Source organism: Elaeis guineensis, chromosome 11 (genome assembly GCF_000442705.2).
Source record: "Elaeis guineensis isolate ETL-2024a chromosome 11, EG11, whole genome shotgun sequence".
In the NCBI taxonomy this organism is placed as follows: domain Eukaryota; kingdom Viridiplantae; phylum Streptophyta; class Magnoliopsida; order Arecales; family Arecaceae; genus Elaeis; species Elaeis guineensis.
The window spans coordinates 119,515,648-119,533,818 of NC_026003.2; the positions used below are offsets into that span (position 1 = coordinate 119,515,648).

At 35.8% G+C, this 18,171-nt stretch overlaps 1 protein-coding gene across 2 annotated transcripts; it reads right to left on the minus strand.

Moving 5' to 3' along the window:
* Positions 1-340: 340 nt before the first annotated feature.
* LOC105053801 (D-xylose-proton symporter-like 2) lies at positions 341-15,923 on the minus strand. 2 transcript variants are annotated; one of them, XM_019853802.3, is made up of 15 exons: positions 15,723-15,923; positions 15,550-15,613; positions 15,284-15,375; positions 12,539-12,617; positions 11,878-11,937; positions 11,704-11,770; positions 11,489-11,613; positions 9,365-9,466; positions 8,906-9,274; positions 8,261-8,308; positions 8,107-8,169; positions 7,029-7,109; positions 5,165-5,263; positions 2,201-2,338; positions 341-713 (listed from the first exon to the last, which is right to left on the minus strand). In XM_019853802.3, the coding sequence occupies exons 2-15, from the start codon at positions 15,604-15,606 to the stop codon at positions 582-584; spliced, it is 1,512 nt and encodes a 503-aa protein (XP_019709361.1). In that variant the 5' UTR covers positions 15,607-15,613; positions 15,723-15,923; the 3' UTR covers positions 341-581. The 2 variants fall into 2 exon arrangements, with proteins under 2 accessions (XP_019709361.1, XP_010933396.1); XM_010935094.4 differs by having other exon boundaries at positions 15,556-15,613; positions 15,723-15,922.
* Positions 15,924-18,171: the final 2,248 nt, after the last annotated feature.

Here is an 18,171-nt window from a genome sequence, read left to right on the forward strand (position 1 = left end):
AATATGCAATACAGTCTGGAAATAATCAGAAAAAAAAAAAAAACAAAAAACCTACATGCATCATCATCATCTAAACCATTTCTCATCCAAATGGTATTGGGCAATTAATAGCCAGAAAAATAGAATCATGTGTGCAGAACCAACAATAACCACCGCTGAATAGCCAACATATTATACTTCCAAATATGAAAAATGATACTATACTCCCTGCTAAAAACTATATTTGCATTATCCAAATATTATTAGATTTGTTGTTGCTCACAAGAAATACTTGGTTGACAACTCAGGCAAGAACTCAAAACATCTAGATGTTGTAGTTTGTGACAATACCATGAACATATAAATGCAAGTTGTGACTGTACTGATTAGATGTATCCAAGCTGTAGTTGATGATACTTAAGATATTGTTGATTAATACACAGAAGTAGCCCGAATACATACATATAGTCATTTTACATACAAGTTCTCGGCAAAGGGATGTGATACCCTGCAAAAGAGACATTTAACTCTTTAGAGGATAGGATTCTGTCCGTCCAAAGCCCTCAGTTGAAGATTATTAAGATGGCATGAATGAGAGATCTCTATAAGATCTTGGCCTCAATTTCCTCCAGAGTGAGCCCTTTTGTTTCTGGTACGACAAAGAATATGAACAGAAGAGAGGCTACTGCAATAACCCCAAAACCAGCAAAGAGGATACCAGTTCCTACCAAAGCCTGTCACAATAAAAGGTGAAGCAAGTGACACCAGATACACGAGGACTTGCAGATAGAAAAAAATAGGGAAAAGCAAACGGAGATCTGGCAGTGGCAGCTAACTATGACATTTCAAAATTCCTGCACGGCAATCTATGCAGTCAATAGAGTCCAATTTTTTTTTCTCGAGTAAATAACAGCTACCTGTATCGCACACTACCTCCCACACTAAAAGTGGGAGAAAGGCAACACATCTGCAGAGCAGTATCCGCCTTTAAGCAAAGGTGGACAGCAGATATCAGTTGCCTGCAAGTAGTCCTCTGCAGATAGTCTACATGATCACCATGCGGTAAATATGACATCACAAAGAGTGACACCACGATTAAATAGTGTGGAATCTAGATAACTAGCTTCAGTCAAGATGGCTGCTAAAATTAGTCAGACTAGTCAATCAGTAACAGCATGATTATTGCCAAATCAAAGCAAACATTTTGAATATAACAATTGCTCTGTAGCAAGTGCAATGTCAGAAAAGTGGCAGGCAGCCATATTGAGAAGTAGGGCATGTAAATCACCACCATTAAATCAAGATGGCTGCTAAAGTTGGTCCAATTAGGCAGTCAATCGTAACAGATGATTTCAAAAACTTTGGTTGGTTGCTCACTGTTACTGTAAGTCTTTGTTCACAAGTGCCAGTACCATCCCAGCATTCCCCAAACTCCATACTGGATGACTGCTAGCTCAACAATGTAACTAGGTTTTTTCATGCCACAAGGACAAACATGTGCTAATTAGAGGGGAAGAAACAATAATTTGCATGAGTAAATAATTATACTAGTGCAGATGTATTATTCTGAGGAGTGACCTTTTCATGCTAACCACTCTGAACATACTGAACTTACACCACACAAGTGAGAAATGCACAAAAGTAATGTCCATATATACAAAACATTATCTACATGCAGTATATTCAATGATGCTCCCCCATGAAGTCTTATCTCAGCTATGGTATACACACAAAAAGTTTCTGATAAGGCACTTAAAATAATGAAAAGGAATTTTATACTTAGGCATGCCTTTCTATTTATCTGTTTTTGAGCTGCTTTCATTTTTCTTGACCAATGCAAAAACTACTTTTCCTACATATGAAAAGGCCTTCCTAAATCCCCTCAAAAAGAAAAGGCCTTTCTAAATAGTTAACATTGTCAATAATTCACTGATGCTTGACAATTTGCTTGGCATGATCATGTGAAGTGCTGGTCCAAGTCTAACTTGGTCAATGCATTAGAATAAGACCAAGTGCTAGCAGGCACAATCATTAGTTCTCCATCCAATAGAAGGATGAGAATACAATGTATGTTCAACTAATTTCTACCAGCCAGATGACATTATACATGTGCACATGCATCAACATTTTTCTAAATATGCAAACCTAAACACAGATCAGTAATCCTGGAATATTTCTTAAGTGGTGAGGTTAAGGAAAATCAGTTTAACAGCATAAGTACCTCCAATGGTGAGAAAGCAAAAGTCACCAGTGCATTTGAAGCAAAGTTTACAAGCACTGCTATACTTAATCCACGCCCTCTTAGCCGTAAAGGGAAAACCTCTGAAATCATCAGCCAACCGATTGGACCAAATGACAACTGCAGAAATGAAGTTTCATAAGAAATTTGCACTGCTAAAAATTCCTGACAAGCATTGATAGAAAGACACTAGCTTGCATGCACACATCCTCCAATTTAAACAAGCATTTTGCATATTGATGATGCTCAGACATATGACAAACATCATCAACATTATTAAAGGTTTTGCAGAAGAGCAAGTTTCACTATATATACAGGTGTGCATGTGCTCCTTCATGTGGAACTATTGTTGTTTCAAAGATGCTTCTTGCAGGTAGGTCGCTGGTTGCGGTAGGTCCACAACCAAATCCTATTGCTCTACCTTAAAAAGGCTTTTCGCTAAAGTTGTTTCGCCCTGCTTCAAAACCACAGGGCACGTGCTATGGCTTTTCTACCTCCATGTTGCTGAAACTGGAATAGTTGAGAACAAAGTGGCAAAAAGGTGCATAATACGTGAGATTATATATATACGTCTGCATGGTTGGACTATATACTTTACATTAACTCCTTGAAAAAAGGAGTTAACAAATCAAAGTCAACAATAGTTTATCCAAATTCATGATCCAAACCATTGCACATGATATAAATTATCAACAATGCGTATAAACCAAAATTCATGTATTTTTTTGGTCCCTAAATGGATGGATTTAATAGAATGATAATATATTTTACTATGATTTGATCATCAAAACCTACTGAATTTAAATCTAACCATCTTAAGATGTACAGATCATGATCCATAAAGTGGTATATTATTGATACAAGATATTAATTTTGTTTGATTAAATAGAACTGCACAGAGCTATTATTGTTTGCTGATACATATTTTTAAAAATACTAAATGCACATGCAAGTGTCCATGAAACAGCACACTCGCAGCCTCATGCTTCTATGCATCCTATAATTAATGTATTAAAATGAAATAATATATATTCTTTTACATTAAATTTGGGATGCCGCAATATGAGGTTGCAAGTGCAGTGCTTTGTGCACGCGTATGTGCATCTACCACTCTAGATAGTTTAACGAAAGCTACTTTTTGTATTGTAGAGGTCTGTTTTCCTCTATAGAACTTTATAGAAGTTACATAATTATTGTAATAAAATTTGATACTATAAGGTTCACCAATGATTTTCACAGGTCAACTGCTTATTTCTTTGATTATTATATTATTATTTTTACTCTGAACAATGCATTGTAAGTTAGACAAGGGAAAAAAAGACCACAGCAAAACTTAAATGTACTGAACATTTGAATTTGAGCCATGTGAAGAGTTGGAACTTTTTGATAGATTAAGTAAACAGATAACCGGTCATATATTTAGGGACAGAAAAATAAACAAATTGATTGGAGAACATAAAGATTGGAATCAAAAAAAAAATCATGCAATATTGCATATATTATCACAGAAAAATATTCCGTTAAGTGTACTTCAGTAGCACATAAGATAACATCTAAATTGAATGTTTGGTTACTTGATCCCCTTCTAGAGCTCTGGCTAAGCTTTCCTGACTGTCATTTAAAACTCTCCTATTTCTTACATTTCACAGACCATCCTTCATGTCCTTGCTAAATTCATCTTAAAAAAGTAGCCTTCTCATCTTGCATAAAAATTTCTAGTCATATGACAATTTTGTACACAACCTAAGAAGATTCTATAAGCATTTCCTAATTATTCAGTCTAATCTTATTTTTACTAAAGAAGCTATCATCATTAATGCCACCATCCTTTCCTTTTGGTGCTAGAATGTAGAAAGTAATTGCTTTTGATGAGCACTTAACCAACAGATTTATTAAGGTCATAGTCAGAAGCATCTCCACTAAAATTGCAGCCTGCACACACTAATTGGGAGTAATAGTGTGGAGAACATAATTTTCAAAAGCATATCAATCTAGTTTTTCCTAATCCCCAACAATATATGAGAGAAAATAAATAGAAGTGGAGAAATAGATTTTACATTAGATATTTTGCCCTTCATCGCAATATGATTATTTATCATACATTCACCAGGTATTTAATAATGCAATTTTTCTGAATCTGCTGCCCTAAAATCCACATTGTTTCAGGATTAGACAATTTTTATAAACATAAACTTGCCATACAATCATCTCAAGACTCTTCAAGATTAGAAAATTCTTAATGTCTTAAAGACAAACGTAGACCGTTCCACATATGCATTGCCTTGCTTCAGATTCTTAGCACTATATACGCATGACTTTGCATAATTACAACTTTGCATTGCCATTCCATGCCCATCTGCTAATTTTTATCTTTACCAACTGATTAACTATTCTACTTTATTACTTGTTAACTTCATTATTCAACTAAAAGTAAACCTATTCTGAGCATTAGATTCACTGTCCGCTGTGGCTTTATTATGGCTGCTATTATGCTCTATTTACTCTTTTGATATCACCAGCACGATAGTTTCATGCCTCCTCTTCAGCTTTGCCACCTTGGTGCTACTTGAAGTGCCATAACCTCTCCCCAATGGTCATGTCCTCTAAACCTCATCTACTCCCATTCTGTAATTATAGCACCAAGCCATCATCTACCAAGTCATTCTACATAGTTTACATCTCTCAAATGCCATCCCTCATCCCTTGGTTATGAATCTGTTACATTCACTAAGACTATCACTCTTTCTTGTGGAAATTTCTACATGCATGATCCACCTCAATTTCAGAGGGAGGCATGCTAGTAATTTTGTAAAGTATCCTACAGTATTTAATATAGAGGAAAAGAATATCCAGACAGATAGCTAGAGCCAATGAGCCCATTTATGAAGTAAACCATGAGAAAACTTTTCATTTTTTTCAAGCAATAAAATTGGCAAAAATAAATACCTGATAGCAACCAACATATAGCAGCAATGCAATTACGGCTACGAATGGTGAATCCTTTAATAAGGTGTAATATGAAGATAGTAAGAACAAAGAGATTACCTGCAACATCACAAAGTTATATCTTTAACAACAGATAAAAATAGTGTAGCCAATGACACTCATAAAGTATAACAGGCTTTCCTCTAGAGATTTATCCAAGCAAATACAGGACATAGCATACTTACTGTCATTTGGATAGATTACAAGTTTTAGTACCTCAGAACAGGATACCAAGACAGCATTACTATAGTTCCGGATCCTCGTTCGCATGTGCGACACTATGTGTCAACAATTAAAAATGCCAGGTTCTCTAACACAAAAGTAATATATGCTTCAGGTGATTTGTCTCAGCCTTATGCAGACCACTTGTACTGTTGTGTAACAACTCCTTCAAATACAATGAAACATGAAAGCTTCGTATATATGTGCATGCATGCACATAGTGAAAATATCTTCAAATTATTCTCAGTAAAGGAACTGATCAATTTTTTTTTCATATTTACTTATTCTCCGTATATTCATGGATTTTACAACTCATTTACAAACTAATCACAATTAATTGAAGAAAATTTTATCAATTATAAGTGCTATCTTTTGTTTCTAGGGGTATTATTTTTGCAATTATTTAATGTAAGAATTCAGATCCCAACAGGACGTACCATGGAACACCGGGATAGGGTATCACCCTATGTGTCAGGACAGAACCATCCCGCTAGTATCCTAGTGTCCCGATCAGGACATCTTAGGACAATCTCTGTCCCCAGTGTCAGGATTGGGCAGGATAGTGGTGCGTCCTGTTCCATGAGAAAATCGAGACAGCCCCATCCCACGGGATTTAAAATCTTGATTTATTGTTCTCACATCTCTCATATTTGCTTTCGTCTTTCATTATCCAAAACATTTCTTAGATTTTAATATTTTTTTCACATCTTTCCCAAATTCCAAAGCTTTACCTAATCAGCTGAACTTTCACAAACACTGAAATTGTGAATATTCATGTACACGTATGTACTTGTGCATATAGGTAATCAACTCTAAACAAGGTAGTATTAATATAGCTTACAAACCAATAAGCATTGATTGTCTCTGAATATAAAAAAGGTGCAAATATCACTGATATATTGCTTCACTTGAAAATTTGAACTTATAGAAAACAATGTTCACTCAACTGAAGAGCAGTCCTTTATACTTAACTATGATTACATAATTCCATCCACAATTTACACAGATCGTAAGATGATTTGAACATCTTAGCAGTCAAATGGTTTGCATAAAAATTGCTTGGATGAAATGACCATGGCCTTTGTTGCACATTTCAAAATCAACTTTCCATTGATACGATGAATTTACATTAATCTGCACATTATGACAATAGCTAGTTATACACATTCAGGTATTTTCTTTTTCTTTTTACTTGACTTTTTACCTTTTACTTTTGTTATATTATAGTACTTTTTTATTTTTATTTTTTATAGAGTATTTTTATACTCTATTTTATAGAGTATAGACATAAAGTATCGAGAAACCGAGACAAAGTGATAGAATTTAGTTTGTGTAAGAGAACCCTATGTCTACACCATATCGAAATAGAACCGAAACAAAAAGAAAAAAAAAAGTAAGTGGAATTCCGTTAAATGAATCTTTAAACAAGACATGCCCACAATAAACAAACTCGAAACTATGCTGTTTGATTTGATCAAAATCAATTCTTATTTCGCTTCAATATGAATCTCTTCCTTATTCCTCAAACATGAATGAACTTTCAGGAGGCTTTCTCAACAAACTCTTTACAACTACAATATAGCTGTTAGTCCAGGCAACTTACTATCCCACTAACACCTCCAATCAGTAACGGCCTTCTGCCAACTCTGTCTACCACAAGAACAGCAATCCCCGTCATAACTAGCTACAAAAAGGAAAAGAACTATTAGTCCCTGGCAATAAAATAGACCATGCACAAATTAACTGTGTTTGGAAAAATTCAAAACTTGCAGAGATAATTTCACATATAATATCCTAAAAGAGAATTTTAATTTTCACAAAATAAAGCCACACACAGACGAAGATAATGGCCTCCAGTTTGACAAAAACAGTTAAAAGGCCAATGAACCAATATCACTGGTTTTTGACTAAATGTAAACCAAGAAATTTTAATGCAAGTAGTGCCCCAGATAATATGAAGCCATCAACTACATATAAAAAGTTGGACATGTGAAGTCAGGCTCACGAAAGGAAGCCTCCAAATCCCTGCACTTATCTCATGGAAGGGAGTCCAAGCGACCTCCTCATTTTTACTTTCATGTCCAATGTCTAAAAAACTGGAAGTCCAGCATATGTTGGACTCCTTTGAAGCCCACAACATATCCCAAAAAAACATTTACTTCATGATCATGTTCCCATTGAAAAAAAATCTGCAAATGCTGACAACAACTAGTATATTTTAAGTTCATGCCAAATGCAAGGCCATCAAAACAATTGATTGCATGCTATAACCATATTTAGTGACTAACCAACAACACAAATGCTCAATTAACTTTTTCAGAGATCATGTTTATCCATGTCACAATTTAAACCAGCAAGTTAATTCACAGATATTACAAGTTTTAACAAGAAAATATTGCTATGTATAAGGAGAAGTAAGCCAAGATAAGCAAAAAAGTTCCAGCATTGCAATCATTGCTTTATGACTTGCTAGTTAATTTTTAAACAGAGCAAAACCATATCTAATAATTATTCAAGCAACTGCTCAACACATTCAATGCACAAGAAAGGTGCTTTAAGCTATAAAATAAAATAAAAAACCCAAAGAAGAAGAAAGCTGGGCATTCTAGGTTGCCACTGTCACGTTTTGTGAAGGGATCAGTGTGCAGTTATTCAATTTTTCTTATTGCAGAGGTATGTACCTTCAGTAAACCAAGTAAAACTGAGACACGAGTAGCATCAGATGCTGCAGAAAACCCTGCAGTCTGCCAACACAAAATGCATTAGTTTGAAAAACTTCTAAGTTTACAGAATGACAATATTCCCAAGTCATAAATTAGCACAGGGTTGGAATACCTGAAGGATTGTTGCAGCATAGTACAAGACACTTGGTTGCCCTGTGACCTGATATGCAAGAAAATAATGGGCAATCAGAACTTGATAGGGGTGCCAATTTCTGGCCTGACTAGTTAAGTTGACCCACAAATGACACACTTTAAGCAGGTTCAGGTCTGACATAAATAGGTTTGGATCATAAGGTTCAACCCATCTAGACCCATTCATTAAATGGACCGGGTTCAGATTTAGACCTTCAATCTAGTTAACCCATTTTGATCCGTTTAATAATTTGGTCGAGTCATAACCAGACCCATTTAACCCATTTAAAATCTATTTAACTCATTTATATCCATTTAATCCATTAAAAACCCAGTTAACCTGTTTAACTTGACTTGATCTGTTTAATAAACAGGTCATGCGGGTCAAGTCGGGTCACCTGTTTAATAAACAAGTGAGGTTTAGATATGAATTTTTGACTTATGAACAGGCTAGGTTCAAGTTGACGAATTTTTAATCTACCGCATACTATCCAATCCAACCTGATTGCCATCCCTAGAACCTAATCTTTAATCCACAAAATGAGTTTTAATATTGGAGGCATAGAATTGACAGATCATCTTGAACAGTTGATATCAAATTAAGAAATGTAAGAACTGTAAAGACCTGCTGAAAGAAGACCAATCCAGCACCAATTATTAAGGCTTTCAGGCATTTTCCCTTAAAAATCTCACTTATTGTTACTTGCTTCTCTTGATCAGCATAAGAAAGTTCATCCAGAATTGAATCAACTTGTTCTGAAGCTGAACTATCAATAGCTTGACCCCTCAAACGACACAAGCAGCAAACAGCAAATTCTTTAGCATCTAACATGTTTCTTTTGCCCTGTATAGCGCACAAAAGCAGCCATCGAGGTGATGGTGGCAGCCACCAGATTCCAATTCCCATTATCAAAGATACTGGGGCACTAGTAGCATACATATAGCGCCATCCAGCTACCAAATCAACAAATAGACTGCCAGCTATGTAACCAAACTGCATGAAAGGCCATAATGGAAAGTACTCATTAGTTCAAAAAAATTGGAAAATTTAACTAAAATATGACTCTGGTATATTTATACTTACAAGCATTCCAACAACTATAAAGAACTCCTTCAAGGAGATAAGCACACCTCGAATATGACTTGGAGCAGTCTCCGCAATATACATTGGAGCAGCATGCATAGCCTATAGAATGGCCAATGCTATTGGTATATTCACAAAATAATGGATGTGTGAACAGCATTCCAAAAAAGAAGCAAGAATAATATCCGCTTTAGTTGTTGATATTGCTAACTTGCATTTGCAAATAATAAACAATGTTATTGGTATATTCACAACATAATGGATGCATAAACGGTGTTCCAGAAAAGAACTAAAGACAATATCTGCTTCAGGAATAGATATTGCTAATTTGCTTTTTGCATTTAAGAAGACCTGATATCATCATCTGAAGAAACAAATCAAGACAATAATGCATAGAAGTACCAAGTTTAGATATTGCCATTTGTTCATCATTTAAAAAATCAATATGTTATGGTACTTAGACAATACAATTCTCTGACTAACCTTATGCCAGAAAGCAACTTCAAGCTCTTCAAGTTCCATGCATCAAACATGAGCATTTTGACTTGAGGAACAAAGCAATGGAGTGATGCATTAAGAATCAATTGATGGGAGCAGCAGCTCAAACAAAGCATGACATATCAGCATTTTGTCTATATCCAATATCTCTAACAACCCTTCTCAAATTCATGAAAGCCAATAAATTTAGAGTTTGCCAAGCATTGACTGAAAGTGTAGCATTTTATCAGTATCTGCAACAAAGTCTAATCAGTTGGATGGGAACAGGAAGTGCTTTGACATTATAAGTGATATCAATCTCACTTTTATTTTAAGAAAAACCACAACAAGTAAAACGGAGGGCACGAGAATGATAACAACTAAAGGGCATGAGGACAATGAGGATGATGCCCAAGCTAAAGCGTGTGATATCAATTTTTTTCGTTCACAGAAATAACTTATCAATGTCCCCATTCAACCAACACAAGTAAATACAGAGAGTTCCAGTAGGAAGGAAGGGAAGGAATCATGAGCAAGTACCAATTCCATGAAAATTTAGAGCATGCACACGAGGCTTCATAATGAACATAGTGAACCAGTGAGAAACATGCACAATTGCATACAATGTTTAGCCTGCTACATTCACATGAAAAGAAGGGCCAGACATCAACTGACAACACTAAGCTGGATCTTGAATTTAGTGATGGGGTCTGTGTTTCTTAATCTACAACTGATGTTGAAAATGTTCCAAATGAGCAGTGGTTGCAATTATGGTGCTAATTAGCATTAAGAAAAAAAAAATTGATGCTCCACAAGTAGCACAGGTGATAAAAACATCAAGGATTTAAGTCCTCGTAGGACGTCCCATGGGACACCGTGATGGGCCCAAAACACAAGAAATGCCACCACATGGCAAACACAAATCTTAAGAGCAGATGATTGCTCAAGAGGCATAACAAAAAAGCCATCGCAGAAAAAAACATGCACAACAAAAAAAAGCAAACTGATGCAACATGAACAGCGAACAGCACAAGAAAAACAATGAGTTATTCTAAATAAAAGAAGAAGAAAAGAAGAATGAGGAAATGGTATACATGGAGTACCATATAATAAACCAATATTACATTAATCTCAGGAAAACAAGCCTGTCGCCGCAAGTCTTTTAATGACAGCTTAAAATTTGCAATAAACCAAGCTATAAAGGCGTCTAATGCAGACCCTAGATATACTGAAACGACACTGTACATACATAAAACTATCGAATACTGGCTCAGACAAAATTACATAAAAACTGAATCTAAGTTTTTCCAAAAAAGATACCTAAAGCCTCAGGTCACTTGCTAACCTGTATTTTATAATTTAGCCCCAGAATCTTAACTAGATCTTTCTAATAAAATCATATAAACTAACGACCATGTGTCAAGTTATGCCATTTTGGAGACTTGCTGGTACAATTTGATAGCATATAACAGACATCTTTAACAGCATCAGATCAGACCATCGCATGAATTAGGAGGAAATCAAATAGCCAAGATAGGCAAGTCCAACAATTAATCAGCATCTTCGAATTATCCCTAAACATTTACTGCACAAAAAATAAAAATGCATATATAAATAGCTAAGCTAAAGGATGATGGGCTCAATTACCAATCCAATTCCTATACCATAGACAAAGCGTCCAACCATCATAACAGGGAAGTCAGGAGCCAATGCTGTTAGTAGAGCTCCGACAAAATATAGAACAGAAGAGAGAATTAACTCCCTTCGTCGTCCTTCAATTAAATTTAACAGTTTATTAGATTCCACTATATAGTAATGTTGGTAATAAAGTATCAAAAGCAAATGAAGCAGAGATGGCAAACCTAAAAAATCAGCTATAGCAAATGCCAAAACAGAACCGATCAAGGCACCATAGAGTGAACCACTGACCTGCAACGTTCACAACAAAAGGGCTATTACATAACAAAATTTTAAAAAAATTAACTGAAACTGCAACTAGTCTTATGATAATGTAATATAATATGATAGCAACTCACCACAAGCCCGATTTCCAATGAGGATAAGTTGTACCATGTTGTCCCGCTTAATGTGGATGACTGCAGAAAAAGTTTCTTAGAATTCCAGGATTTTGAAAACCACAACAAGCAATATGACTTGAGATTTGGCAAATAGAGTCGTAGACTAGATCTAGCATCCCTTTTCCATCGAAAGGAAGTTCCAAGTTAGAAGCTTGGGAGGTTTTACCCAACTGTCTGGCATTGGTTATTTTCTATTGTTTCTTTAAAAACAATTTGTGTAGCTCTCACCAGCATCATCAAAAAACAAAAAAAAAGGGGGAAAAGAAAAGAAAAGGAAAGGAAAGGAAAAAGTATTTGAAGATAAGAACTAGGACAAATGCACTTTGAACAAGGACTGCAGTGCAAGTAAGTACAGCTGAAAAGTGAGATATGAACTGCTAGTTAACTAGATATAAAAAGTTAGAGATATTGATTACAAAATTCTAGTAAACTTCATATGTTCTGTAATATGGAATAGTCAGCATAGAAAGCAAATTTTTTACAGTATACAAGATGCATGACATACCTGGTGGAAAGCTTCTCATTCTAATACTACCTAAATAAGCCCAGAGAACACACTATTTGACTTTCTATTACATTCTAATAAATTTAAACTTAAATGTCAAGGACATAGCAATACCTCCACAGAGATTGTAGCACCAGATGTGGCACCAATGTCATAACCATAAAGTGCTCCTCCTAAAGCTGGGAATAAAAACCTAAAATTCAAGAAGTCACTTATAAAATCATTAAGAAAGAGATATTTTAAGAATGACATGCTACTTTTTTAAGTGAATCAATAAACTGATCATTTGGTCCGAAGTTTAATACCCCTGGAAAGAAATGAAAATGCCATTTATTGATATTTTGAAAATGAAAATCCACCCCTTTGTTGTATGCTATTGCTTAAGGATTTCTAATTCTAAAGTTATTGACCAGCATATGTCACACTCTCTTGATAAAGATACAACTTTGGTGCAGCTCAAACTTAGCAAGACTGAGGAACAGGAGAAAAGATAAATATTCTCACCTACAATCAGTAAGCATTATCCCTTCATGAAAGATAAGATAAAAAGAAACAAATTTTCTATGAGAATAGAGACATATAATCTTGCAACTGAATCAAACTACAAAAAGCTTTTATCAGAATGGACATGAGTTCTTTATTGACGAAAATAATAAGAAATACGAACTCTGACACTAAAATAGTTTAGAACCATTAAAGATACAGTTCTAGTAAAAACTATAAAATATACAGGACCTATTAGAGTTTAGCTGATGCATGCCTATATGTGGCGACACAGGGCTGTAACATGTGATATGATTTGTCATAAGATATGGGCTTGTGTGTCCCCTCTATTGTATTATATAACACTGTGACTGAAGTCTGAACTATGTTGGTATACCAAAAAACAGATCATGTTCGAGGAAAAATGAGAATGCAGAATAATTTGGATAGAACTTTGCTTGTTGTTTTAAAGGAAACTCTTCATTTGATCCAGGGATTATTTTAGAAAGTGCTAATACAATCAAGTTACTGCAATTCAAGAGCAACCCCAAACAGTTGATACAAGGTAGTTATAACTATTGTTATACATGAATTGTCAGAGGAGAAGGTGAAGTGGAAAATATAAGTTAAAAACATCTCTCCAGCTAAGGGTGTCCATAATCAATTTACTTATTAGCACAACCCTTTCCCTCATATTTAATTCAACAAAGATCTCCATGCATGGTCGATACTATATTTGGTTGAACTAATATTTGATGAAGAATGATGACCATAAGCTCTTCTCTCTTTTGTGCTCGATGGAGTTAAAGAGTGGCAGACTATTTTTCCACTGTAGAGGAGGTGTTTAATGTGCATAGTAGCATTAATGTAAAACACAACCCAAAAACACATAAAGCTGGAAACAGTCATAGGCTGCCCAAAAAAATAAAAAGAAAGAAAGAAAGAAAAGAAAAGAAAAGATGCTAACATGTTTAGACAGACCTGCCAAGGCTTCAACTTTTGCTACAAGAGGCTGCTGTGGACAACATTATATACTTCATAACTGGTAACAGGAACACTAATTTGAGCAAGTACATGGAAAAAAATTTATACTTAACATCAATGATGAAAAGGTTTCATCATATAATCGAAAGGCAGATGATGATGTTTCAGTTGGAAATAAAATATAAAGTTTCAATCATGATATGAATGATCACCTCATTTAAATGTCGAGAGCATATGATGGTTAATAGAAAGGGGCAAATCATGAAAACATAAGATAAGCATAACAGCAAGGAGAATATTAATGGAGTTGAGTGGTGAGATGGCACAAACATGAAGTTGGCACTATGTACATAGACAGAAACTTTGGAACTATAGAATATGTCAAAGTCATGAGCCACAAAGTTTAAAATGCCCAACACAGTGACAGAGGCAATTTTTTTATTGGCAACTGGAAGGGTTAAGAAAAATAGAGAGGATGACCTATAAAATAACCTAGAGATTGACAGGATCTCACAGTAAAGGAGGATACGGGCCTTGTTTAGATGAATATGAAAATAATGCATAAAGCTGACGTAAGTAAATATTTACAAAGATCACTGCTTTTCTTATGGTTATGATATTGTGTCGAGGAACCTCCCACCCAAACCCTACCAAACCAAGAATTTAGGGTGTCCTTCATAATGGAACTAACATCAAGTTGACTGTGTCATAAAGTCTTCTCAATCCTCCTGGAGCATTCTTTATATTGGGATCCATTGAGGTCCCAAGATTGACTGTACAAAGCTTAGTATCATTAAGATGGCAATAATAGAACGAAAAAAGAAAAAAATGCATTAATTATTGTTCTTTTGGAGCTTCAAAAGACCACCTGATGCACGGATCCAAAAGAAATTATCTGCTAGTATAATCAAGCTGGTAACTTTGATGCAAAAATGGATAATGAGTGAATAATGACTAAATTCTTCACTCAAGGAAAAAAAAAGCTAGATGAATGAATAAATCACAGGCCGGAAGGCACATTAGTGCAACACTAACAAAAGCATCACATTCAATCATCCACTATTATCAAGAATGCCCCAAATCATCAAATTTTCCACTTCCACTTCGGTGATACAGCGTTACTTCTTTAGACTAAGAAAAAATTACTGGTCAAAGAAGCACTCAAGAACTTATCTAACGGAAACTAAGCACTTCAAAGAATTCAGAAAAAAAAAATGTGCAACCATTTGCAAGAATAAACGTCCTAGTGCAAGGATTGATTCTTTATCAATTAAATCAAAGTACTAATCACATACGATGTGCTAAACTAATTAAAACCCCAACCAAGAGCCAATAAAAAGAAATACTATATCAAGCCAAACCATAATCACCAACAAAGTTTGATATACTCACGGAAGGATTGCTGCACGTACAGAATAGCTCTCACAAGATCTATCACCATTAATTAAAGGCTCCCCTGCGCTGTCTATTTCCCTCTCCGTTACCTAATCCATGCAATGAGGAAGACAAAAGAGGGAAAAGGAAAGAAGTAAAAGAAACAACTTTAGGAAACCCAAACTAAATATTACCTACAATTGAAACCCTAAGAAAATAAAAAAGATCCTACAATCTAATCCAATCAGAAAGAATTCAGGAAAATCAAGCACACAAAAGAGTACCCTTACGTCTTTTCGATGAACCATGGGCAGCTCTGGATCGTAGGTCGCCGATGCCATTTCCAAGCTGAAACAGAAGGGTTGGAGAGAGGGAGAGGGAGAGAGAGAGAGAGAGAATGTTAGCATGGATAGATTGATCAAGAACGGAAGAGGAGAAGGTGAAGGATTCGACTCACAGCAACACAGAAGAACTCCGACTTCTTCTGAATGGAGCAAGGGTTAGGATTATGACTTTGATCGGGGTTTGAATTGGTCAGGGAGGGACGATGGAGAGCGGAGGATTGGAAAGGGCACCCAACGTGCGCGCGGACTTCGTCGATCAGACCCCTCAGTTTTAAAATGCTCGCTTTGCAAGAAGTAAGCATATGCGGCGCCCGTTGCCCCATGAGTCAGAAATTGGCTTTATCTGTGTCCTCTGGGAGGAAAGGGGGCCGCGTAGCGTTCATGTTGCGTGTAAGCATTCTGGGCCGCAGTACGACAGCCTTTCTCGAAGGCTCGACAATTAAGGGGTGTGAAAGATAGTGAGATGGGACCCGCAAGAAAGAGGACCAGCGTGTGGAAGATAGAGGGGGCACGTCGGATGGGTTAACGTCGGATGATCTGTTTTTGCCGGGTCTCGTTATGTATCGAAAAACTTGGGACAAGGGGGATGGTGACGGCCAACCGAACTTCCAAAAGAATTGCGTTCACGTGCAGCCTAACAGGGATCAGGTCGCGGGGGCCTTAGGGGGCAAGGTTCAGCTGGAGTTCGACCACGGATCGTAGGCGTCGATAGAGCATATGGATGGCTGAGATTGCGTGCGTAGTGGCTCGACGGGTAAGCGGCAGAGACCGGATTGATTAATTTCAAGCAAAAGATGAAAGTAATAATAATAATAATAATAAGAGTTTAATTATTTGATGAATCAGATCCAATAAACCAGTACAATGATCACTCGCCACATTGCCCTTTATATTTAAACAATGTAAGATTAGATGATGAGGGCCTCTCATCCACCGTACAGATGGTCCTGGATTTGGATTGATTCACTGGACCACTTGGTCCATGAAATAATTTCCCGGAGTAACATCCAAGTTACAGCACCTATCTATCTACCAGTCTACTAAAATATGATGGAAAACAGTTTGAGAGTTTTCTCATAAAACTGATTCTAAACCATACCACAGTCTTCTTTAAAAATTAAAAAAATAAATAGTCCACGGCACATGTAATGCACGTGGCATAGATTAAATTAAAAACTTTAGCACATATAGTTCAACTACTATCATAATTATGTTAATATTTATCTATAGTTAAGCTGCATGTACTAAACCAAATTATTCCTTATTTCTCCCTTAAATATTATACATTTTCAGTTGGCACAGCATTCTATGTTCCAACATATAATAATTCAAGACCTCATCCAAAAAAACTAATTAAAATATATTATCAGAGATTCTTTATCTTGTATAAGTGTCACGTCCCAAACTCAATACCTGAGTTGGGCACATGACACGGCCACACAAACCCTAGAGCAGCACCCTAGGATCATGTAAGGCCTAAAAATTTAACACTTCAAAATTTTAAATAACCAATTAAGTACCAAATCAATCAACCGATGTCACAATTTCAAATCGAATGCAAACTTGTTCAATACAATTATTCAAATGTTCTTTGGCATCAGAGAATTTAAACTAACTAAATTACTAAAGACTTCAGTCCTCATTTGCTCTCGCCCAAACCATCCAATCTAAGTTTCCTGTGAGTCTGAAAAAAAATAAGAAGAAAAAATATGAGCTTCTCCAACTCAGTAAGAATCACTGCACATGTACATCAAGCCAGTAAATAGAATTAATATTTCTAAAACCAATGCAATTGAGAAATCTTCTAGGTATACAATAACTAGAATAATGTCATAAATATGCATATGTATCACCATACATCATCAGATGGAATCTTCATTCATTGTTGAATTTCATATTAAATATTGTATCTTCTCATATTTTTGATCTGTCAATGTTTCATCCCTTTTTGGCTTTGGACTAACCCAGACCATACCTCAATCTCTTTCCAATCCAATTATTCTTTCATAAAAGCCTTTCAAGGCTGTCCCAGGATGAGCTCCTGACCGGCTGTCCCACGTACGAAAGCCCGTGAGAGGCTGTCCCAGGCATAAGCTCCTGGCGGGCTGTCCCAAGCATTAGCTCCTGGCCGGCTGATCCACCTGTAAGCCAGTGGGGGCTGTCCCAGGCATAAGCTCCTGGCGGGCTGTCCCAGGCATTAGCTCCTGACCGGCTGATTCACATGTCGAGATTAGTCCAAAACAAACCGTTTTTTCTTTAATTCTTGATTTTATCGAATTATTTCAAATTACAGAATAAATAAGTTGATAAATCATGTCCATAAGATTCATACCATCAATCATAAAAAAAATTCTTTCATAATATACTCATATTTAAAAAAAAACATTCATATAAGCCATATCTCAATGTCTCAAGCATAGAAAATTCATTGATTATAATTTCGATATTGCAAATTCAACATATAAAACTAACAAATAAATAACATAAATTTAGTGATGATCATGTACAGGATTCTTACCTCGATAATTGAAAATTCAAATTCACAACCTTATAGTCCGAAAA